General features: G+C 40.5%; 1 protein-coding gene across 4 annotated transcripts; it reads left to right on the top strand.

The window, feature by feature from the left end:
* Window positions 1-80: 80 nt before the first annotated feature.
* Window positions 81-23,719, top strand: LOC117180301 (homeobox protein prospero). 4 transcript variants are annotated; one of them, XM_033372723.1, is made up of 5 exons: window positions 81-2,569; window positions 2,983-3,447; window positions 5,263-5,417; window positions 20,478-20,622; window positions 21,167-23,719. In XM_033372723.1, exons 1-5 carry the CDS (start codon window positions 86-88, stop codon window positions 21,344-21,346), a joined length of 3,429 nt encoding a protein of 1,142 aa, XP_033228614.1. In that variant the 5' UTR covers window positions 81-85; the 3' UTR covers window positions 21,347-23,719. The 4 variants fall into 4 exon arrangements, with proteins under 4 accessions (XP_033228614.1, XP_033228612.1, XP_033228611.1 ...); XM_033372721.1 differs by having other exon boundaries at window positions 20,478-20,637; XM_033372720.1 differs by having other exon boundaries at window positions 2,971-3,447; window positions 20,478-20,637.
* The last annotated feature ends 1,206 nt before the right edge of the window (window positions 23,720-24,925 follow it).

Raw genomic sequence — 24,925 nt, 5'->3', positions numbered from 1 at the left:
TCAAGCGCGAGGGGGAGGGTTGACAAGGAACCCTGGCGGGGAGGGGACGCGGAGGCCTTCGGGGGGCCGACCAACCAGACGGCTGATGATGTCATCGGAGGAGGAGACCGAGTGTTTCGCCCTCTACGGAGCAACCACGGACAGTAAGCAACAGCAACTCTTGAAGAAGCAGAAGCGCACCAGACAGCGCGTGGACGCCGGCGAGCCACGTAACAGTTACTCGAGTATTCCGAACTTTACCTCGCGGCCTTCCTTTCCGGGCGGTGGTTTTTACGGTGCGATATTCAGTGGTAACGGTGCACCCCATCCACAAACTCAACAGTCGCATCCACAACAACAACACCTTCAACAACAACAACTCCAGCAACAGTCTGGAGTGCCAAGAAATCAAGGTCATCTCAGTGCAACGACGGGTCCTACGGCAGCCCAGCAGCATTCCGCCCACGCGGCCTTCGGCTTTTTTGGGGCAACGGGCTTCGGCCCTCCCAAGATGCTTAACGAACTCCTAGGCCGACAGGTCAAGCAGGCCAGTGACGCCGGAGGATCGCCTCTCGAAGGTAGCCACGGAATGACTGGTGCCGGCATGGAATCTGCCGCTAATCTGCAACAGGGGGCTATGGTTAACTGTGACGAACTCACCACGGCGGAATTAGCACCGCACATGCTTCGAAACTTGCTGCAGACGCACAAGCTCAATGCTCTCTCTGCGCAGGATCAACCTACTAATAACAACAGTATTCACAATAACAATAACAACACGACGGACTTACTTAAATCTCAACAGCATCAACAACATAGTCCTCAGCAACATCAACATCAGCAGCAAAATAGTGACAGTGCGCGCAGTGGAACAGTGCAGAGTGGCGGGGAAGACAGTGTTGACGGCAATAATGTCGTGAATAATACGAACCACAGTGATCGCGATAGCGTGATGCCGGGTGACGCTGAAGATAGTGCAGAAGATGTGGCTTCGGCTCAACGCGCCATGGATGAGGCGTTAGCCGAGGCTGGCATGGAACCCGGTGCAAATTTGGATGGTTCAGATTGTGATCAAAGTCTTCCATCCAGTCCCTCAGCTCCACAATCGGCATCTGTCTCAGTCAAGGAGGAGATTCAAGATTCGATGAACCTTAAACGTAGTCCCAGTAATTCACCCTGTCCAATCGTTCCTAAAACAGAAACGAATTCACCCACGACAGAAATCAAACGAGCTCGAGTGGAGAACATTGTTAGTACGATGCGAAGCAGTCCGGCTCTTCAGCCAGTGACTGTAAACGGCTGTAAGAAAAGGAAACTTTACCAGCCTCAGCAGCAAACCGTTCACCACGTTCTCCAACATGGTGTCACTGACTCCCTAATGGATTACGAGGAAGAGAGCGAGGAGGAGGAGGACCCACAGCCGATTAGGCAAAAAAGAGATAACCTTAAAATTCAACTTAGGAGTCTACATGAACAATTGGCAGAAATGCAGCAAAAATATAACGAGCTCTCTAGCAAAATGGAAGTGGAAACGAGTGAAAATGGGGACGCGCCACCTAGTCCACAACTTCAACCTCAACCCCCACCAAGACCACCACGACCTCATCCACCTCCCTACAACGGCCTTGCAACTTTGCCACCCGACCATCCGCATGTCACGGCAGCAGCCGTATACCACAAACTTTACCTAGAACAGCAACAACAACAAGCTGCCCTCGAAAGGATGAAGCAACATCAGGAGGCTGCCAGACAGCAGCAGCAGCAACTTCAACAAAATTCACCTCAGTTGTCGAATCAGTCGCAACAACCGAGTCAAAACAACACTGCACCACCGACACCGCAGACTCCTCAATTGCAAACTTCAAGCACACCTTTATTGCATAAAGACTACAAAGACTTTCAAGAAAGGTTAAATGTCTTCAGGGGGGCCGCAGCAACTGCGAGTTCCTCGGCACCTCACATTACAGGTGCCGACCTTGAAGGAATTGCGGAAACCTTAAAAACCGAAATCACCTCATCATTGTCAAATCTCGTCGACAGTGTATTTGCGAGGTATGCACCTCACAGAAGGTTTCTGGGCAAGACAAGTGAAGCAGTGCAAGCAGCCAGTGAACAACTCAGCAAAGAAATTTTGGCAACTCAGGTCCTCGAGAGGAAGTCACCGAGGACGAAAGTTGTCGACAGGGGAGCACCTCAAACACCTGGAGGCCCAAACGGGCTACGGGGGCCCTTAAACGGTGGGCCCCCGCCTCCACAGTCTACGGGATTTCCCCCACTCGGCCCCATGGGTGGTGGTCCCCATGGTCCACATTCTGGACCCACCGAAAATAATCTTAACCAAATTAACCAACTACCCCCGCATGTCAGGCCAAGTGTCGGAATGTTTCAAACCCCGAAAGCATCTTCGATATACGCAATGGCTTCGATGCATGCGCAACAGCAACAACAACAGCAACAGCAGCAGCGAGAACAGCAGCGGGAACAACGTGAACAATATTGCAATATGAGAAACGATGACAGGGAAAGTAGGGATTCGGAACAAAACGAAGCTCTTTCGCTTGTCATGACACCAAAGAAAAAACGTCATAAGGTGAGTTCTTATAATTATTATCTACTACTGAGTAAATGATTACTTTTTTCATAGTTATTTTATTCGTTTTCTTATCATAAAATACATTTTTTCTAAAATTTTAATTGATTGATTATCACTTTAGTAAAATTTTTGAATTTCAAAATATTTGAATCTTACAATATAAAAAATTTAAAATTATTAAATTAAAATTTTAAATTCATAATCAAAAAATGAAATACATAAAGATAAATAAAAGAATTGAAACTTTATCGCTGGCAGAAACCAAAGAATTTGATCAACACTGAATCAGAATATTTTCATAGAAATAAATTTTAGATTTATTTTAGGTTTATTTGTATATTTAATTAATTTTAAGAACACATATTGGATCACCTTAGTAAAGAAAGATATTGAAACAGTTGTTTTCTCAGGTGACTGACACAAGGATTACGCCGAGAACAGTGTCAAGAATCTTAGCGCAAGAAGGTTCCGTATCCCAGGGTGGAAGTGATAGTCCGCCGCCACCCCCGCCTCCCAGACCGTACCACACGCCGATGCTACCAGTGTCTCTTCCAACGAGCGTGGCGATACCAAACCCCAGTCTACACGAGAGTCAAGTTTTCTCTCCGTACTCGCCGTTCTTCAACTCTCACCCGGTACATCCGGGTCAGGTACCACCGCCAGGGCCTCACCATCTTCCGGCAAGTCCACCGGGCAGTGGCGTAGAGCTCAGGGATTCACCTCCACTGCCTCATCCTCCAGCCATGTTGCACCCTGCCCTCCTCGCAGCAGCGCAACACGGAAGCCCGGACTATGGACATCTCAGGATGGACAGCAACGACCGAGGTAGCGATTGCAACTCCGGTGATATCAGTTTCGACGGAGTTCAGCCTACAATATCCTTTTTTAATGCTAATTGCAAACAATTAAAATTTTTGAATAACCTAAAGAAAGCTGAATTCATAAAATTAGATTTAAAAATTAAACTCAAAAAATTAGACTCAAAGTTATATTGAAAGACTGAATTAATAATGTCTAAAAGCTGACACCATCAGGAATCGAATCTAATAGTTGCTAAATCCATGTATATTTATTCTGTTATTTTATTAGAGATAGATCTTTGATCCGGATGCGAAAATATAGACTTGGTGGAAGAAATGCAATTGAAAGCGGCAGGTTTTCGGAAGCCAGACGACTACGCTGCTTAGAAATGTTTCGCGGATAGGAAACAAATGCTTGGGAACTTTAGCTAGGAGTTTTCCGGAAAGAGCGAAGCAAACTGGCCCGGAGGAGTTAAGGTAGTTTGAACGAATGTTAGATTAGTTTGCCGCGGAGTTAGAATATTGTTGGCTGCACCTACGAGCAGAGTTTGTCCGGCAACAAGAGGCAACTCCAAAGTTCTTTGCCTACTCAGTTTCCTTTCTGCAATTTCAGCCGCGAAACGGAAGATAAACCCCTCGTTGACTCTTTTGATTACTCGTGTTGATTGTTGAAACTTTCTTGTCAAGGGTTATTTAAAAAAAGTTACCATTTTAAATTCTAAATATAAAATTCTCGGCAATTCAAATCTAAATTTTAAACAATTGTGTTTAATTTTTTGTTACTTTATTCTTATTTATTAAAATTCGTGTATGAGGGGTTTAAAGTTTTATCAGGATCAGACGATTCCACGAATAGAGCTGATCTTGCTGCACCAGTTGGCGTGAACTTTTTCCCTGATCACCTTATCGTAGAACGCCTTAACGGGAAATTTCGAAAGGGTACCCAACGTGCCATGAGATCGGGTTGCAGAAAGACGGGGATGGAACGCAGGCCGATTGAGCACGGTGCATCGAAACTGCATCATGCGGCAGGGGGTTCGATCAGTACATGAGGTTCTTTGCCGCCGTTTTAGACGGCCTTTGATGTAAAATCAATGGCGGATTTTTCTCTAGTGAGGCAGGTCGAGCGCGGCTCTACGAGCAACGATAACGTCAGAAGCCTATTTCGATGGATTCACTGTGGCTTAATATTCATCAAGATAGATTCTTCATTGATGCCAATGTGTGTAATGTGAGCCGGCTACCTGCACGATAAAAGTTTATTAGACAAACAGCCGACTATAGGGTTCAACATACAGGGGTAGCTACTAGAAGAACCCTTTTCTATTTATTTCATTATCACTCCCCGCGAAAAGAGCTAATTCGTTGAAATCAGTTTGAACCTTGATAGAAGAAAGTAGAGAGAAAGTCTAACAAGCAAAAAGTGTTGAATTCAAAGAGGAAAGATACGCGGATCAAGTTGAATAAGAATGCGATGAAACCACATCAAAATATCCTATTACAGATAAGGAGTGGGTAAGGCTTCGGTTGAGGATGTGGCCAATCGTAGGTCTACTGCAGAACATTAGACCCCTACTACCTCCTGCCCTCGCGACTGTCACAGCTTGTACGATTTCTAATCCAATTTGATACGAAGGAAAACGCGAATAAGTTTGAGATATGGCTAGACAGAATGAAACTCGTACTCGCCAACCTTTAAATTAATGCATGGTTCGATTCCTTTTAGTCATTCTTTTCGCTCATATATTATTTTAGTTTTTGATGTTAGATAATTCTCATTTATTGATTGAATTATAATACGCATATTCTAACTTAAATGTGGATTATAAATTGATCAAAATACTATAAGATTAATAAAATATTAGAAATATTTCCTTAACCACAGTGCACTCGTCGACGTTGACGCCGATGCATCTCAGGAAGGCGAAGCTGATGTTCTTCTGGGTGAGGTATCCGTCTTCGGCTGTCCTCAAGATGTACTTCCCCGACATCAAGTTCAACAAAAACAACACCGCGCAGCTCGTCAAGTGGTTTTCCAACTTTCGGTGAGTACCAATTTTAGATAAAAGTAAAACGAAATCTCTGGATGTCGAACATGTTCTTCTAATTCGGAACAATTCGAATTCCTGTCTCCTGAGACAAGGTGCATGTCCGGAAATTCGGAATCTTTGAGAAAGAGTGAAATTCTTTCTGGTGTCCAGTGAAAGATGCCCCCGTGACCTTTATGCAAACGAGAACAAGGTTTTCGTGGAATTGACCACTCCCTTCTACAGAGGCGGTCAGAACCCAAGAGAGTCTCAATGGGTGTGTCCGAATCTTAATTACCCTCCCCCGAGTAGTCGGATAAGTAACGTACCTACACCGCGACAGGTAACAGTTGAAGGTTGCCTACATGCTGACCGCCAGGCATTAGTCTGATTATAATTAGGCTGAGTACGTAGAGATCCAAGATAGAGAATAGACGAAGGCCTTCGCGTGGCCTCAACTTCTCATTCGCTATACCTCTTTCTTTTATCCTTGTAACTCAAGTTTAGGCTCAATTAAACACGAAATATTCAAAGAGATTTGAAATGAAACCCAGAATTCACTTTTCAGTTTTTTGATCCAAAAAAGAAATTTGTTATCTCTTCGCTTAAAGAAGCGCTAAGTTGAAATGATATTAACAACGAATGACTTAAAAGAAAACCACTCTTCAGTAGATGAAGTAGTTCAAAAATATGTTCAGACAAAGCGAATTGCGAGGATAAGCGTAAGAACGTTACCTGAGCACTTAATTGCATCGTGACACAGCGAGTTGTAAAAATTAAGTGCTGTCGAGTTGCAACCATTTCCTTTTAACACGTACTTTGTGCTGCCCAAACTTCTTCCCTAATAACCGCAGAGAGAAAAGGGGAGCAGAATGAAAGGCGGAAGAGGATAAATTAAAAAGTTTCGGATGTCCAGAGTGTAGCGGCGAGTATAAAGCTAATTTATTCCAGTAGGTAAAGTCTGCTGTTGTCAGCCTTTTCTGTTGTATGTTTTTCGCATTCTCGATTATTTGAATCTATATACACGAACATAACTCCTTGTTTGCACACATTCCTTTCAAACGATGTAAAATAATTCTTTCGGCTCATTCCACTTTTCTCGAAAATCGATCTTCCGAAACTTCAGAACTTATCATCAGTTATGGAGACATTTTAAAAACAAGAAAAGATTTTTTTAATAGAATTTTATAAGCTGCCTTTAATTAAGAGATAACCACCTTCATTTCCTAAGGGATGAAGCCGCGGGAGTTTCATTTCAGTGACCCTAGAATAACAATGAAAGAAAAGCTTGAAATCATTGTCTTGTCTTTGTCTGTAGGTAATGACCGTTCGTCCAAACGTCCCTTGTCATTTCAACGCACGCTCGTTACCCCCAACCATTGTCGCCTTCCCTTGTTCCTTCGGTGGCTAATCACGTAAGGGTTTACCGGGGTTTTTCCTCCTCGTTTTCTAGCAGGCGTTGTCGAGCGTGCTCGATCTGATAGCCTAATGCACGGCTTCCTATGCGGAAATGCCTCACTACATTATTCTACGCTCCTACGTGTGTACACCAAACCCCTTTCGACCGCTGTACTTTTGTCACGAGAACTTGTCATCCTCTAACCACCCCTTTCTCAGCCACCCCCTCAAATTGCCGATATTAAATATCTAGCCGATATATTTTTATATTTTGCAATTTTTTCAAACTTTACTACAATTTCAATACAGATCTTTCACATGAAATTTTGCATGAGATTCAGCCCATCTTTAAGTTTGCAGTAGATTAGACTAAATAAGATTATTATTTGGAAAAGTAGCCTTGAGATGACTATAATATAATAAAAACTAAGAAGTTTGACAAAGCAAAAAATTGTTTTGTTATTATGGCAATTTGATGATGCTAGACGTCTTAAAGGGTATCTGGTGTGTCATCTGATGGCGGGAATTATTGACAAACTTCGTCGAATAAAGCATTCGCATAGGGTGATTGGGGTCGTTGAGGATGGGGGTGGAAAAAGAGATAGAACCGTGGACTATGGTTAGCCAGTTATCAGATCCTACGACAGGACACGCGACTGAACTACCAGATCATATCTTTCGGGATGGAAGGAATTTTATGTCGTATAATGGACATCGGACGTACACGACAGACTCGGTCGAGGCTCTGCTTCGCACGAAACCTCCTTCGCTATTTAAATATGGAAATCCTTATTGCGTCCAATTTCATTATTTACGTTCGTCAAACTTTTATACCTTTAATATTACATCACTATGCAGTGTCATTTATCCATTTTCGATTATATTTTTTTATTTTAAATTACAAGCCTTAAGATATTTCTCGTCCTAATAATCAGGTCTCTAAAAAGAATAGTTTTTCTATTATTTTAAGAACAAAAATAATATTACTGATATCGGAATTTTAAATAAAAAACATTTTTAATTTAAAAATTAGAAGATTAAATCAAACCGTTTTTTAAAATGAAAACCTTTTTTAAGCAGATGATTAGGCTAGAGGCCTCATTTGACTAAATTTATTTTCTACCGTTTCTCAACAACTTAAAAAAATGATTCGATGTTAAATGATAATAACTTATCTTCTCGAGAAAAAGCTTCTTTACAACTTAACCTTATTTAAATAAAAAAAACTCTTTACTGGCTCAAATAACTCAAAAACGACTTTTATGAACATTTAAATATTATTGATAATAACTTATTTATTATTTTAATTTGTATAATGTCAAGTTGTTTAGAGTTTTTTTGTTTGAAAAAATAAGTTATCGTTTAATAACATCCTAGCATTTTAGGTAAATTTGTAAGAACAAAGAAGAGATAGAAAAAAAGTTCGATTCAGAACAACATTACACAAAATTTTATGTTTTAAATTTTTTAACGAGAAATAATATTTTTTCCTTTAAACGGCACCATAAATAATAATATTGCAATTTTTCAAATTTTAATTAAATATTTTTTCTTAAGGCGATTGAAACTCGTCAATTTAATTTAAATTTCTGTTTAATTTTGTTTAATTTTAATGGGTAAAAATGCACAATCCCAAAGGTAAGACTTGAGTTTGTAAATGATTTAAAATTGGGAAAAAATTGAAAAAAATTGAAAAATTTCAGATTGAACGTTCAAAAATAGACAATTAAATATGATTCTCAAGTGAATAATATTGGAATATGAATTTCGTGAGAAATAAAAAATAATAAGTAAAACACTCATCTTATTTTTTTATATTTAAAACTATGAATTCTTTATAATTAATAAGAATATGCGTAAAAAGATGCGAATTATAAAAAGAAAAAAGTTAAAATTAAAAAAATGGAACAGAAAATATACATTTTCGGCTGTGTTGATTTCAAATTAAAATCCTTTTAATTCACAAAACTCAAAAACCTTGGAAAGTCCAAGTTCAAGTTTTTGGGATTTACAATTACGTTAAAGTTAAAAGATATACTTCCATGACATCCAGATCTTCAATTATATATTTTTTAATTCTGGATAAAGATAAGTGTACATTTCGAGATCAGTCTGGTGTTATTACCTTACCTACAACATGCATGAATTTGATCAGTTGATACAAAGTTAGAGTTATCTTGTTTGCCGGAAAATGTTTAATATTATTGACATCAATGAAGACGGAATTTTTTTTGTCGAATAGTAAGAAAATAGTAAAAGAGCATTTCTTGAATATATGTTTAGAATTCAAACTACTGTTAAATTATATGTAAAGCTTTTCCTTCTTGAAATAAAATAGTAAATTTATAAAATACTGCAAATGAAATAGCGTAAAATTTGCAGTGTAAATATAAAAAGTAAATTGTTTCCAACTTTAATCAAATTATTACCCTCTAGTTTCGTTTCGAAAGTATATATTATTGACACTAGACTGATAACAGTGCGTCCCTTGTCGCAGTCTTGACGGAACGGAACTGTTGATTTTAAAAACAAGATTGTATTGTCAATAAAGATATAGTCATTGACAGCCAAGGGGGCGCGTTGCTCGTGTTTCTTCTCCTTCGACACATTCCTTATCATGCGTTCATCGTTTCGTGGGTGAATATTACCCCGTGAAAACACTTCGTAAGGTAGGTGTAATGACGAGGTAATTTTCTAAACACAAAATTCCTCTTCCGTTCTTATCTGCCCGTCGCACACGTGACTGGTCATTAGACCTCTCTTCTTCTTTTCCTTTCAGACCTTCGTGTTTGTCGGAAAATGGAACAACTTTATTTCCTTTCCTTGAAATTTTATTCCACGTAGTAAATGTAAAAAGATTCCTCGTAATATACTAACGCAATCAAAATATCAAGCAATAGAAGGTAAATAGGTTACAAATATATATATAAAAAAGTAAACAGAAAATTCAAGAGAAAAATGAATTTGAAAATGTAATTTTCCTGGTCTCAAAACCCATGTATGTAAAAAAGGTAGATGACATCTGGGAAAGAAGTCGGTTTTTCCTTGCAGGCAGTTTGTGAAGCAAACAGAAGGTACTCGTGAAAGTCGCACCGTTGTAAAAGGCTGAAAGAGAGCGTCCAATTAAAAGCGACGTAGGCGGTTTACCGAAATCTTGACTACAAACGAGCCGAGAGGCAATCTCCACACACGGGCCGTGTGTTCTCCTAGATGGGTGTTTTTTAATCCCACAAGATTGCGTGTGGAATGTAAGCAGGGAAGTTGGGAAGGTGAAAGGCAGTAAGCGGCGAGGACCATTTAGCAAAAAGGCTAGACGCGACAGTCACGCGTGTACCAGCCTCTTATTTTGCTTAGCTGCTTGGCTGGTAGTGGGTCCATATGTGCTTTCAAGCACACACGCTGGGCAAGCTCGAGTTTTCTCTTATTGCGAGGTATAAGCCTACTCGAGGGGGTGGAGAAAATTCGAGCCTTGAGGTAGGCTTTGCCTGAAATACCTGAGCATGTTGGCTCAAATATACACACATAGGATTGCATATGCATATGCAGATATTCACCCACACAATGACGTGATAGCCCGCTTACGCGAGCCATTCTCTCCATACTTACTGAAGAGCATGTGAGCTTCCGGGCGCACTGCCGGAAGGACCTAAGTGGGAGTCTTGTAATTATTATGCTCTCCTCTCCTTTATTACTTTCCCTATCCTAGTTACTCTCCAAGTATCTCAAACTCTTCAGTTTCCCATCTCCCTCTTCATTTTAAGACTTTTTTCTCTCTTTTTTCAAAATATCCTTGATTACGCTGGAACGCGCATGAAGAAGGAGCCTCTTCCAGAGGGACGAAATTTCGAAAGAGATCGTTGACGATACATTCATGGGAGAAAGACGGCACTTTTTCAAACAAAACAAGAAAAAAAGAAGCAAACCTAAGAGGGGTCCTGTGTCTCTTGCATGTCTGAGACAGGAGTACCAATGTCTCTCTTGCTCGCTCATCTCCCGAGACCCTTGAAAGAAAGAAGAGATCCTGGCGAAATGAGCAAGTACGAATCCTTTGAGACAAAAGCTTTTAGAGGTGGAGAAGCAGACCAGGTTTTGGTGGAGGGGTGGTCGGTAGGGGTGAGAAAAGAGGTAGACGCAGGATATATCGCGCTTCCGCATTTGGAACCCTCTGATGAAAAGAAGAAAACTTTGGTCTTTGACATTTCGGCCGTGGTCTTGATGCCCGATCTCTTTTTCTATTGATGCGTCTTCTCTCAGGCTGTGCCTTTCCCTCTCTTTCTTTTCCTTCTCTACTCCTCGAAGGAAAATGAGAGGTAAAGAAAGCGAGGGCCCTCAATGTTTACAAAGGAAAGTCCTTTGCATTTATACTCGGTGTAGTTGCTACACGCCGACGAGGTATAAATACGTGTGGATACAGACAACCGCATACACGTCTTGTACGTACCGCAGATCTCAAGAAACTTCTTAATTAAAAACTCACTGCACGGCACAATGGAGTGGCAACTCTTTGAGCCTTGACTCTCTGAGATCTTCTGATCTGAGTTTGATACTTTGGTAAGTCATTTTCTTTTGGTCCCCGCCTCGGATAATGGACCAGTTGGACATTGTTTTTGACCTGCTTTTGCCGCGACTTTTAAAAAAAGATTTTTGACGACATGAGTAAAATCCACTTTAACTTAAGGTGGATGAAGCATTGTGCCCCATCGAGCGAGCCAACCCTACGTAGTGGTTCTGCGCGTAAACGGCAGTCACTTAATTAAAAATTACTTAATTACGTTCTTGGCACTAATTAGTGGCGCTTGACTCTCTCTTGCCCGTGTAGCTCTGTTACGTCGCGAACTCTTCCACCCCCGCATCGTAACCTTCTTTTCTCTCGCTCGAACCCTCGTCCGCTACCCAGCTTTGCCTCCTACTTTCCTACCTTATTCTTTCGCTGATTTCAAACTCCACAGCTACCTCAGCTTGTATTGGTTCCGTTCTTCCTTCTACAGTGGAAATAATCGCGCCGCAATGACAAGCCTCAATGAACTCTCAGCCAACGTTATTCTTAATTCAACGGTGTACTTCTTAATTCTGAAAAAGGAAATTTAATTCTTTCAAGGCACTCTCTTTTGCATCATGCCAATGGCGGTCTTAAGACTTTGTTTATGTAATTATTTCAAAGTAATGCAACCAATGAATTCTTGTAGAAATTCTTGGTAGAAATGACGATGACAAAATAGGGAGGTTTTATTCGCGAAATCAAAGCTCAACCCCAGGAGAAACGTCAGAATATAAAGAAAAAACAGAAGCTGGACAGCCAATCCCAGAAAGCTGATGCAGCTACTAAGAGGGGTCCCTGCTGTCGCAGCAGCATCTCGTGCAGTGTTCCTTTTCCAATTTTTTGATAATGAACACAAGTACGAGAAACACAACGGGTATTGGCTGGGCGTCAGACAATGCGATGGCCGCAGGGCTATCGCGGGAGGAACAGCGTAGGACGTTAGGGATGTGGTTTCGAAAGAGGGGTTCTATGTGGAGGAAGAGAAGGAAAGACGGTATTCGGGAGAAAGAGGTATTACTGCACAGGGTTGAGGGACTTTGCGGGGGATGTAAGCCTCGGCACTGCAAGACTAATCCCGCGCTATGAGCTGTTACTTGCAGCAAAAGCACGGAACACTCAACTCTAAATATTTCCTCAAAAGCTCTCTTCCATTCCTGAAATTTTCATTTATGCACTGGACGATTAAACAATTTCAATATCAGACAATCTGACAATTTCTGTAAATCCCAACTACACTGCGAAAACGTTTTAAAACATTTTTTAAAATTCGGGATTCAATATAACATGAACAATTTTCGTCGAGACCAACGCAAGTCAATCGGATTTGCGAAAAATGTTAAAATGATAATGTTCCAGTGTCCCGCCTTAATCGGCTTTGTATTCGCCGAGATGGCAGAACGTAGAAAAGGGTAGCGGGGATGCAATCCCTCCCATCTTTTTCCACTATAAAGGAATTAATTTACAACTGACGGCGGAAAACGCGAAAAACTGTTTTTAAAAAACTACTACGGTCCAGTGATTTTTCTTTATCAAATAATCTTTATCGTTTAAAATACAAAAACCTAATTTTAACATTTCTTTGAGCGACCTAAAATTATCGGAATTTGAAATATAAGCGAGTAAAATACGAGTAACTACTTCAAAAAAAAAATTCACCCGGGAAAAACTATAACCTGTTTAGGCTCTGTGAAGTTGGTTGGAAATTCACAGAGCGACACGTTAGTTCTCTCGCGAGACTTCGAATGTCGAATTGGAAATGCAGGAATCGGCGTGAAATTGCTGCATTTCGGCCAACATTTATCCGGTTCTCTCGCGGGGGTAACGTTCGGCTGGACAGCGACTCTGAATTGATTTCGTTTGAAAACGCTCTCGTCAAGCCCCTGCACCCTGATCCTCATCCTACTTGTTGGCCGTTCACCCCCTGTTTCCTCGTCTCTCGTCCGATCTCATCCGGGTCTCTTTCACTGACGCATCACTGCAGACCTCGCAAAATTCAGAATATAAAATCTGCACTCGTATTCTGCTAATAAATAATTCTCCTTCCATTCTCGTATCGTCTTTTATTCAGCGTTTCTCTAAAGTATTTTTTCATCAGCACCAAAAGAGAATTCCGAAAAAATGTCATTATTTTTACCTAAAATAATCTGTGTATAATATATATATATAAAATTTGTCATAAGGACAACTGCAGGAATTCGCCGGGATCGGGTGCTAATCTGGAAAATTGCACCCGCTCCCAGCGAAAATTGCATATAAATAATATTCCTAATGACGGGAAATTCACGAGAAGGCCGATTGAATTCAATAAACGCGAAAGACCAGTGTCGGGAACGCAATGTCATTTGATATTTTTGTCAGTAAAACGATATCATGGAAATTGTATATGTCCTTTACCCCATAGTGATGGGACGAGATCAAACGACTTGGTTCATACAGAACACATTATTTTCTCTCAGCTTTTCATTAATCCGTCATTTTTCTAGAAGCTATTTCCAATTGCCGTACTCGCCAAATCCTTTCGACAAAGGAAAAAATTAACAAGAAACTACTTTTAATTTGGCGTCTCTCCAAGAAAAGACTTCTTTCTTGGCATAAGTCTTTCGAATCCGGACTAGTTTTCTGAAAACGTAATGTTGTCATTCAGCGGATTGCAAGAATATCAGCATTTTTCGAAGCTGTACAAAGAAGCCTATTTTGCCGAGTGCTTCGTCATTGCTATTCAGAAAAGAGAACACGTTCTTAGAAGCGCAATATTGGGGAACGAACGGCTTTCGATTCATGGAGGCAGGGACGATAGGTCGTTAAGTACAGTTATACAACGTCGTATGTAAATCGCCCATATGTCAAGTTACCTCCTAAGTGTACTGAAAGCAAAACCGCTCATGCGGGTGGCGCAGCAAGCAACTACGTCTATCTTACAAACTATTATACGGGCGACAAGTAGGCCGTCGAAATTCATTGTCGTGAGGAGATTAACCACACGTCATCGACGTGCACAAGCTGCCCTCGTAAAATACGTCGACCTATGCCTTAGAATTTTTAAACATTACCTTTACCACTTATTTCTAAATTAATTATAAATCTGTTTGCATTCGCTTAGACTTGAGGGAAACTGAGAAAAATCTCTCCCAAGCCTAGCCATTTACCCCGAGTCGAGTTCGGATGTAGACATTCTATTTAGTTTAATCTAAAAGGGTAATAATCCATAGAAGAGGCATAGAAGATACAAATTAGAAGACTCTTCATCGAATTTTGCGTTCGCTTTACCGAAAGCGTTTAACGAGTGGAGCCTAATTCTCCGACATATTTACAACTGCCGGCTCTTGGTGGTCGACAGTTGCTTTGAAATCCTATTTACTATTACCCAACGAACAAGCTAGTAGACTCGTATCCCTACGAGGGTTGATGGCACCCTTAGCTAACCTACTGCCCCAGTGGCATGAGCATGGCCCCTAAACCATTCTCTCTCCACCTTCATCCTAAACTTCATCTCGTTCCTTGTAACGGTCGCCAATAGATCCGATCATGCGATGATCTCACGATACTTTTTACCGTTTTCGAACAGTAAAAGCGTGGGGAGGAACATAAAGATGGGGTGCTATTGAGATGGATAGAGGCAAGCCATGATGCAGTTTATAAGGGCCAGGGTGAAGTCTCCCTTTCTCTTCACCCCTTCCTCACCCCCATTTTTTCTGGCCTTCGTTGCAAAATAGAAAGAACATATCGATTTATTTTCTCATAGGTGCGTGTCATGCAAGTGCGCTAATTTATCTGCTACGTCACTGACGCATGTTTCCCTATTTTTCTCCTCAGTCTACTTGATATATATAGACACGTGTATTTCTTTCTTTACGCAAAGCTGAGTAATAGGATACGCCCACTACATTCTGAAAATTAATTGATTTTGGGATTCTTATTAAATGTCTCGGCACAAGTGCCCTCTGCAGAGTCGAATTGTGTTTTGTCTACTTCTATCTACTGCTCACTCTCGCGCACTCGGACGAATTGGTTCGGCTCGTAATGTGGTTTAGCATAGCATGACAGGAGGCAAACTTGACAACAAAGAATTATTGATTTTTTCTCAGCGAGTTGAGCGAGTTGCTGGGCGGCTGAGCGGTCGCGGTAGGGTATTCGACAAAGGATGTTTTCCGAGTCCCTAACCTAGGCAACCCTTCTCCCACGCTCTTGCGTACTTGTACGCATTCGTCTCGCTGTCCCTCTGAGGATGTGGGCGTACTTTCACAGGAGTGCACTACTTGTATACGTAATACGTACGAGGATTGTCCTACTCTCTCTGTCTGTCACTCTTTTCTGCACTATGTGCCCAGTGTGTACTCAGTCAATGCGGCGAGGACTTAACTACCTTATTGTCAAGCAAACATTCAAGGAACTACGGGAACAGCTGTACAAAATTTAAGGTCAAAACACTACAGCCGCAAATTTCCCTAAACGAAATCATGATCCATATTTAATTCTTAAAAAATTTAATTTTACTAGACGGTGAATGAATTTTTATTAGGGCCATGTGTCCTATGAAAAAGGGCAAAAGAATGAATGCTGGGAATTATATCTAGCGTAAGATTCAATATGAAGATGCAGGACGCTTTGCACCGTGATGCATGCAGGGTGGTGGCGTGGGTAACAGAGTAAATCGATCGATTGAATAAAAAAATGCTTGACAGAAGCCGAAGTGCACTGAGAATGCGAATCGCGTCCGATACGATGCTGACAAGAGAAACAGGGCGAGAAGGGGGCAAAGCCGTTACTGAAGGGTGGGGTGGTCCGCGGCTATTGAAGAGTGAAACCGCTCAAAGCAGCTGCCCCCGCCCCTTAAGAGAAAAAGAGAGAGCTACCCTCTCTCCTTGAACTCCTAGCTTGAAAAGTGAACCTTCAATATATACAACACTTTCTTTGTATTCTTAGTAGATTTACCCTCCCTGTCTTTATTGCGTTTGGTGGATCTCGATCCTTGGGTAACAGGTTGAAAGGTCTCTTTGACTAAAACACTCTATAATTATCAACATCCTTTCTCAGATCGTGGCATTCTTTTCTAGTATGCGTAATTGAGTATGATCTGAAAAAATCAAATGAAAGATAATAGATATTATACTGGGTAAGACAGATTGGCTGAAATATCAACGTTGGCGAAACCGGTTGAGAAAAAAAAGGAGTTTGGCAAGCTAGTATAAGAGATATAAAGAGAATGAGAGAGAAAACAGCTTTAAGGCAGCCAGATGCAGAGGGGGACGAAACGCACGGGGCACACGAAGTGCTCATTGTAAGATCGGCGCGTGCGGCACGCGGACTCCCCTTTTGCTATGGCTTTCTCACTCTCTCTTTTTCTCTCCAGTTGGTCTGTCACGTCTCCTCCCTTCTCACACGAGCATCTAGCTCTGGCCCCCTTGTTCTTCGGGCTCCCTCTTTTATAAAGGGCGACCCCGGGCCCAGAAACACAGCCACTACTGATTGTCGAAGGCACATCTGCCATACGATCGCGCTCGATTGTCCGAGGCTTAGAAACTTGGCCGTGGAAAAAAGTGGCTTAGCAGCAGGGTGGTGACGAGACAGCCAAGCGAAGGGTCCAAGAGCGCATCATCCTACAATCGCTTTCGAAAAAAGCTTTGATTACTTCCTATTAAGTTACATCCAACTTATCTCCACGCTCGAATCCCTAACAGATATTATAACTTGAAGAATCATAAAAAAATTATATTATTGAGGTTCCGAAGAACATGCTTCTACAGACTTTGAATCTCGATATAATTCTGCAGTCTTGTTGTTTTTTTCTGGGCTTTCTTTTTGAGAAGATACGGAAGTCATGTCTTTTAAGCCCGCGAGTTGCGGCAATACTTTAACTTAACCAAAGGCGTGAAACGTCAAACGACCCCCTCGTGTTATCGTACTCTTTCTACACCTTCTCTTTCGTGAGCTTCTACATCTCCTTCTACCCTTGCATCTCCTCATCTACCTCTAACTGACGCGATAACCTTTAGGCATAAAAATACCCCAGAACATCATAATTGCTTTTCTGCCGCCATGGAATAGAACGAAGTAATCACTTGTTAAGTTGTATTTTAATTACGTGATTTTCTGGCGCGTGCGCGTATATTCTCTTAGAATCACTGCGATGCAGTTTCTGGCTCGTATGCTTGAATGCCTGCCTGCCGCTGCGAGTCAGAGTAGATGGTGTTAAAGTGTTAATTACTAATTAAGAAGGGTGCAACATCAAGACTCTGCGCGACACTTTTTTGAACGCGCCCTCTGAATGGACGCTTACGCTCTGCCGGGCAAACATGTGCAACATGTTTCATCCGACCTCAAATATCTAGTTATTCACACCCACGCACAATTCTTCCTAGCTCACAACAGCAAATTGCCTAATCTTCTTTTTATGTCAATTTGTAAAACAATAGAAAAGAATTGATAATTCTGATATTGTGAAGAAACCGTTTGGTTCGGATTCTTTTAAGGTTTTATAAAGTTAAAACCCTCGTCAATAAAAGAAGAACGTTAAATCTTGCGAATCTTCCCTGCTAAGATTCCTCCTTGGGGTCTGGGCTAGACCTTCGAACCCTTCACGACACTGTGGGAAAGTTTCGACAAGAAAGCCAACGATCGAGGGGTGAGATTTCAGGGTCAGGAGTATCAGGGAAGGATACGCCAAGCTATTGTCGAAGGTCGGCCACCTAAGTATAACCGTTAAAAGGGGCTGGTTGGCTTAAGGAGAAGAGTCGTCGTTTCTTGAATGGAGAACGAGGAGAGTGTAAGACGAGAAGCGCGACGTCTCAACAAGTCACTCTTTGGAAGGTTTAGGGGAGGCGCCTGGTAGAAACGACTTTTAGCCGCACTTTTCTATTGTGTCGTCTAACGGTAACGATCTTTTTTCAACCCCTAGATATTAATCACAATCCAGTGAAAAAAGGTGCAAAAATTAAGAATATCCTAATTATTTAGAACATCTAGAGGATCCAAATTGGATAAATAAGGTTTCGTCTTGAAAAGTCTATTGTTGATTTCACGCTGCATTCTGAAACACTTCTTTCTCCTGGAATTGAAAGAATCCAAAGAACGTGGACGAGTAGGTTCAATAGTCGAGCTTTCCATTGTCTCTCTGAAGAAGAAGCTTGGTGCCATTTGGATTTGAGCATTCTTGTTCCTCTTATCGGCAACGAAGCGTCTCGTAATTAGATGCTAATAATCAGCACCCTTGTGGTGAATCTCTCGCTCTATCAATTCCTCCCTCTCTTGGCGACGCCCTGCTTTAACGGTGCGCAAGAAGACCCGAGGCACTGAAGAGCTTATTATTATTCTAATTATACAATACCATAATGAATGACTCCGCAACTCACCCTCTCTTTCTTGCTTGCTCGAGCCTCCTCCTCGATCTCTACATCTCTCTCGGTTGTTGCTCTTCTCGCACTTGATGCAACCGAAGAGTGGCAATTCTAGCACTCAGCTTTTTGTCGTACTCAAATGACTACGGAAATAGTGCAGTCTCACTTGCTCTCTTACAACCCATTATGCGCCCGCGTAATCCATCTCGCACTCCTTTCTGTGTTTTAATTAGGCACTTCGCGAATATAGTCTCTGTGCAGGTCCAATGTGTTAGCATCCATCCCGTATCCGCGTACCACATTCCGCATATACTTGGCGATTCGACGAACCTCAATGCGTTCGATGGGTGGGTGAATAAGGATTATAGAAACAGGTGACAGTTGAGGGCTCGAACTGACTGCTGTGACTGGTTAGGTGAAGGGTGTTGACGAAGAGGCCGAGAGATGAACAGAGTCAGGAACGAACCACCCCTCATCTTCCTGGCACTTCTGCCTGCTTCTGCCATCCTCTACCCATCCACCTTCTCAGCAGCTAACATCCCGTGAGGACTAATAAGAGGTCGACAAGTTGTCTTTAGTTACAAAATCCCACAACTCAACAAGCCTCTAGTCTCCCAATAATTTCAGAGCATCCCATTCATTCCTCACTTAAGTGGAAGTTGACGATCTTAATTAACCTCAACTCGACAGGATCAATTTGCTATTACATTTTTTACATTCTGAAAAATCGACTATCCCTTGTTTGTTCGCGCAAGTTCTCACCGACAAGTACTATCGTTACAAAAGCACTGAAGTGGAAGCAATCTTAAAAATTGCTCCGCATTAGCGCTGAGTCGAAAGGAGAGGAAAAGATGCTAGCTTTCGACAAACGCTAGCTTTTCACTGAAGCGTGCATCTACTTCTTTGCATCCCACGGGATTTAAATTGCAAGATCAACCTCGCTGCTACTAGGACTTTCCCGTGGGGCTGCTTGTGTGGAGAATTCTGAGGGAAAAATTCAAAGAGTCTTGCAGTTCATTTTCTCTAATCTACAACGCACATCTGCGAATCTCGCAAGACTTATTTATACTAGTAAAATACGAAATCAACCGTTCCATCTTTTCATTCCCGTGAGAATCTCGCGATTTCCATTTATCTTGAACTCATCATCCGTTAAATTGATACTCTTTAATTACTGCATAAAAATATGTATCCTGAATATATTATTTTTCTTTGGAATCTTACTCACTACCAAACTTGTTTCTGTTTTTCGTTAGAAGTTGCCGGGTCACTATGGTTATACTAATTACCCACCAATTAGTAACTTAGATTTGTTTGACGACGTTAATTAATGAACGTAAACTTGTTAACTGGGAATTTTTCGCTGTGTTGGTCGGCATATTCGCTGTTTGTGCACCCGTACGGGCTTCTACATACAGTAAGTCTTCTTAGACGATAGCTGGTTACAGCATAACGTGGAGGCGTTCATCCCGACCCTTTGAAAGGTGGGCGACGTCGCGTGCTATTTTTCTTTCCGAGTGAACTCACCTTTAGAGTCAACGAGAAGAGCGAATTTTTTTTCGCGCTTCGCCTTTTTTCGCTCTTCACTTGCGTCATCCCTACACTCTTTAGTATATCGATCTTTCATTAATTAGTGGTGACGCATTTCTTGCGAGTCTATCTTTACCGCATTACTAACTCTACTCCTAGTAGATAATGCAAGACATATAGAACCGTGAAGTGCACCGAGGCGATTACTCCACGTAAACTTTTCGAGTTAAAGACAAAGGACGTGTAATCTAATGTGCCACTTTTTTATGTTTTCAGAGAGTTCTACTATATCCAGATGGAAAAATACGCGAGGCAAGCAGTTTCGGAAGGTGTGAAAAACGCCGATGACCTTCGCGTCGGAGGTGATTCCGAAATTTACCGAGTTCTCAATCTTCACTACAACCGCAACAACCACATTGAGGTATGGGGTCCCCAGGTGCGCAATTGAACAGAACACGCACATGCTACTTTTTTTTGTTTCCTTTTATTTCTTTTGCTGAAATATGTTTTGTAAGGTGGAAAAAAAATTGATCAAGGAATCCTAATCAGATTAAAAATAAAGTATCTCTAAAGTGACGGGTGTGAGACAGTCTTGTATTATAATATCAACTTTTTGGGACGAAAATACAAAACAGTCCCATAAAGGTTTACTTTTGAAAATTCCAAATTCATGTCTCGAAAAAAAATCAAACGCACTCCTTCCAAACCCCGACACTTTAATGGGATTTTATTTAGAATTTTAAAAGAAGCCCAATGGAACTTTTTTTACTCAGAAATATTAAGATGCATTCTTTGACATCAGAAAGTTGATCCAAAACATCAAAGGTCAAACCTTAAACTAATATAGAGTTTGTGTGAAATAAAGTCAAAGTATAGAAGCTATTTTTTGTCACGCTGCTTTACGATAAATGTAATCTCTAGAACGTCAACCTATAAATCTAACAATATCCACATTTTTCTTGCAGGTGCCTGGTAACTTTAGGTACGTAGTGGAACAGACGTTGAAAGAATTTTTTAAGGCGATCCAAGGTGGCAAGGACTCGGAACAGTCCTGGAAGAAGTCAATCTACAAGGTGATCTCGAGGTTAGACGATCCAGTTCCTGAGTACTTTAAAAGTCCGAATTTCCTAGAGCAGCTTGAATAGGATGAACAAAGGTGCTCCGCAAAGTACCCTTGATTACTAGAGCGCCAAATGGCCGTTTAGTGATTAGCAAGTCTCCCCGACGGCCGAGAAGGAACTTATCTCGTAGCTTACCGTCGATGGAAGCGCATCAGGTATCCTTAGTAACATATCGAATCCGAGCGAGAGGAAACGAAAGTGAAACACCGAGAAATCATCATAACATCGTAATCTTCGTCACCAATGCGGACATGAGAATTTTATATGGCGAGCGGGTTAAATCCGATTATGCTCGACGTATGAAAGAAACGGAATACGCCGAATCTTTGTTGGGTGATAGGATAACTCGACTTGTGTCAATGATAGCGTGTCAATTAATTTGGGCGAGATGACAATTGCATGAAAATGCACCTCAAAGATTGATTGACAAGTGGTCCGGATGAGAAGGTCGATAATTCGCGCACAATCTTATTGTTCAACAGTGAGTGAACAAGTTCGCTTATTTATTCGAAACATCTTTTATACGAAATGAGACAACAGCGTTTATTTATTGACAGGGCTTTCTCAGACATCTGTAAATCGAATTAGAAATTGATGCACTTGAATTCACGAAATTGCGCTAGTAGAGTTCCTCAAGATTTATATAAATATTGATAAACTTTCAGAATCAACAAAATTTTGAAATAGCCTGCCACAAAGTCCTTGGAGCGATCTGTCATTAACCGCCTGTCGCTTGATGATACGTCGCTGCCAATTGTACAATTTGAATTTAGGACTATAAAAAAAGGAAGGCACTTTGCTAGTACACTTTCGTGTATGTGATACTCGTCGCGTGCTGTGGGTGGCGTTTTTATTAGAGCAGATAGTTACTTCTTGAAAAGAATAACGTCTGAGAGACAAGTTTCCTAGAGACTCTCGCATCACGTGACGAGCAGCATTTCGCCTTGGAGAAGACTCTCGATGACGAGAACTCCAAAGCACTCTGCAAACGCAAAAAGCAGACGAAATTTAGCACAGGCATTCACGCACTTCTGCGTGATGCTTAATAAGTTCGTCAGGAACTTTCGGGTTCTTGAACTGTATATAAAATTAATGTATTGTATAGGCAACAGAGCAAGTTCGATCGACGTGACGCAAATGCTTTCGTGCAAAAGGGAGTGCATGCGAGTGGAGAAAATGAACGAGAAAGTGGAATACGAGGGCTTTTCACGAAGATAAAACTTCGCGAGAAGATTTCGCCGAGATGAAAGAGAATTTTTCAAAGAATTATTTAAATATTCGCAGCAAAGTTAAACATACACGTTACACATGCTATTGGACCAAAAATTCATTAATGCTGAAGCGCATTTCCGTCAAGACTCTTTGTCAACAAAAAAATTTTCTTGACATAAAGTGTTGACGGGAAAAAATAATATCTTTAGAACGATGGAGTTTTTTCTTCCGAGATAATTAAACAACGTTGATTAGAAAAAAGTTCATCTGCGTCTCATTAATGACATAAAACATTAATTATTAAATATATATCAGTTATTATTAGTGTATTTGAGATGCTAGGCTAGTCGTATTGTCGAGATTACTTGTAAAAAAATAAATTAGAAAAAGAGTCAATCGTACCGGCGGCGTCCTGATAGTAGTAGGCAATGATAAGTGAACTGAAATGGTAAAAAATTACATTAGACGCGGGTACGTATCTATTAGAGTAGATTATATGAGAGAATATAATTATATATAAATATATAAATATATATATTAGATTTTTTGAGCAGTTAGTTAATAATGACGCGATTTCTTCAAGTGAACACGAATTATTGCGTATAAATGCACGTAGATACAACTAGAAGAATTAATTATTTTTTGAAAACGCGAAATTTGTGTTCTTATTGTTGCGCTCTCTTTGAGAGGGACCAGTTGTAGATAGAATGTCAAGTATTTATAACTATTTTGCGCATTTTAGTGAGTTCTCGCAATTTTATTAAGATTATCTTACTACTATCGCTACACTCCATTGATTTTCAACATTATCATTACCATTATTGCAGTGTCACGTCGGATTGATTAATTAGTATTATTTTATTAGTTAATTTAATTTAAATTAACATAGTGAGCCAATTATTATTTTAGTTTAATTTACACGCAATTCCCCCTGCATTTTGTTTGCGAAAACGGAGTATTTTTTTTCTTCTCTTTTTCTCTTTTCTTTATATTCCACACCCATGTATTTTAGCAATCCCAACGCCACTCTGTACTTTAGTTGAGATTATGATTTAGCGTTATTGTATGATTTAACTTAGCATATTATATTATATTATATTATACACACACACTTTTCGCAAGCGGTGAGTCTTAACCTAGTCACAAGTCACTATTTTTTAATTAATTATCAATCGACTTATTGATACTTTTATTTATTATTCACGCAAATAAAACAAAAATCATTGAATATAATTTTTCCTCTGCTTTGTTTTATTATTATTTTATCGTTAAGAAATCCCATCCCAAGATTACACTCTCGACTATTTTCTCGGCCTAAGATAATCGAAACAATCATTCTGAGCCTTGAATGTCTGAATGTTAATAAATTAAAGCTCATGAAAACAAAGATTTTTGGCCTAAAACAGTATTTTTGGTGTTGGCCTAACCTCGAGAAATAATCAGTTAGTGCCTATAAAGAATTCCAATTTCTTTTCAATCGATTTCATCTTTCGAGCTGAGAAAATTTCTAGGAAAAATTTCAAACAAAATCAAATATTATGAGTCGAGAGATCCTGCCATGATCATTTTTCCATTTTTAGTTTATTTTTATTTACACATAAACATCTATTCAAATCGCGTTGTAGTTAACTAAAAGATAAATTAACCAAATTAAGAAAAGTTCCAATTGTTTGTGAAAACTTAATTCGTATAGCTCGTAATTTGCAAGACATTATCGTGCAATTTTTCATAATCGAAAATTTCATTCATCGAAGTAATTTAATTGACTACCTGGACGTCGCCTGGGAGATTAACTCGCGAGACTGCGTCACGGATTAAAGTCTTGTTATATCGGACGATTGAAGATTCCGTACTCTGTACCTATACATAAACATTTTTTTAAACACAATTCGGAAACTTAAATTTTCGCATAAAAAGGGATATTTTGAGGGGCTCGGTATTTTAGAGGTACCTTGGATCAATAGAATGCTGCCATCTCGTCCGAACAAGAGAGACCGACCAAATTAAAGAATACAGAATGAGATTGACGAAGCTAATAAACAAAGTAAAAGCATATGAAAGGCACAAAAAGGCAGCTTAAGGGAGAAAATGATTAAACGAAGAAAAAGATAGTAAAAGTGGTACGAGTACTTGCGCGAAATGACTAAGCACCATTAAAAAATATCCTCGACACTATTTAAAGAGTTAAAAAATTTGTTTAGCTAAGAATGTCCGTGAGACACCGTTTAAAAAATTATATCGATCGACTCGCCGTATCAGTGCAAGAAGATGATAATTAGAGAGAAACGGATACTCTAAACTAGAGGCAGTAAGGGGTGTAACAAAAATGGAAAAAGAGAGAATAATAAGCATACGTACATACCTAAACGCGTAAATAAGGCAAACTCGTAA

Source organism: Belonocnema kinseyi, chromosome 9, assembly GCF_010883055.1.
Source record: "Belonocnema kinseyi isolate 2016_QV_RU_SX_M_011 chromosome 9, B_treatae_v1, whole genome shotgun sequence".
Lineage (NCBI taxonomy): Eukaryota > Metazoa > Arthropoda > Insecta > Hymenoptera > Cynipidae > Belonocnema > Belonocnema kinseyi.
This window is presented reverse-complemented; position numbering and strand designations above follow the sequence as displayed.

Excerpts from the sequence above, each read along its gene's own strand:
- LOC117180301 (XM_033372720.1), top strand. The coding sequence starts at position 86 with ATGATGTCATCGGAGGAGGAGACCGAGTGTTTCGCCCTCTACGGAGCA. Across the intron at positions 2,570-2,970 it reads CAAAGAAAAAACGTCATAAG|TTGTTTTCTCAGGTGACTGA; the intron begins GTGAGTTCTTAT and ends ATATTGAAACAG. Across the intron at positions 20,638-21,166 it reads TTGAGGTATGGGGTCCCCAG|GTGCCTGGTAACTTTAGGTA; the intron begins GTGCGCAATTGA and ends TTTTTCTTGCAG.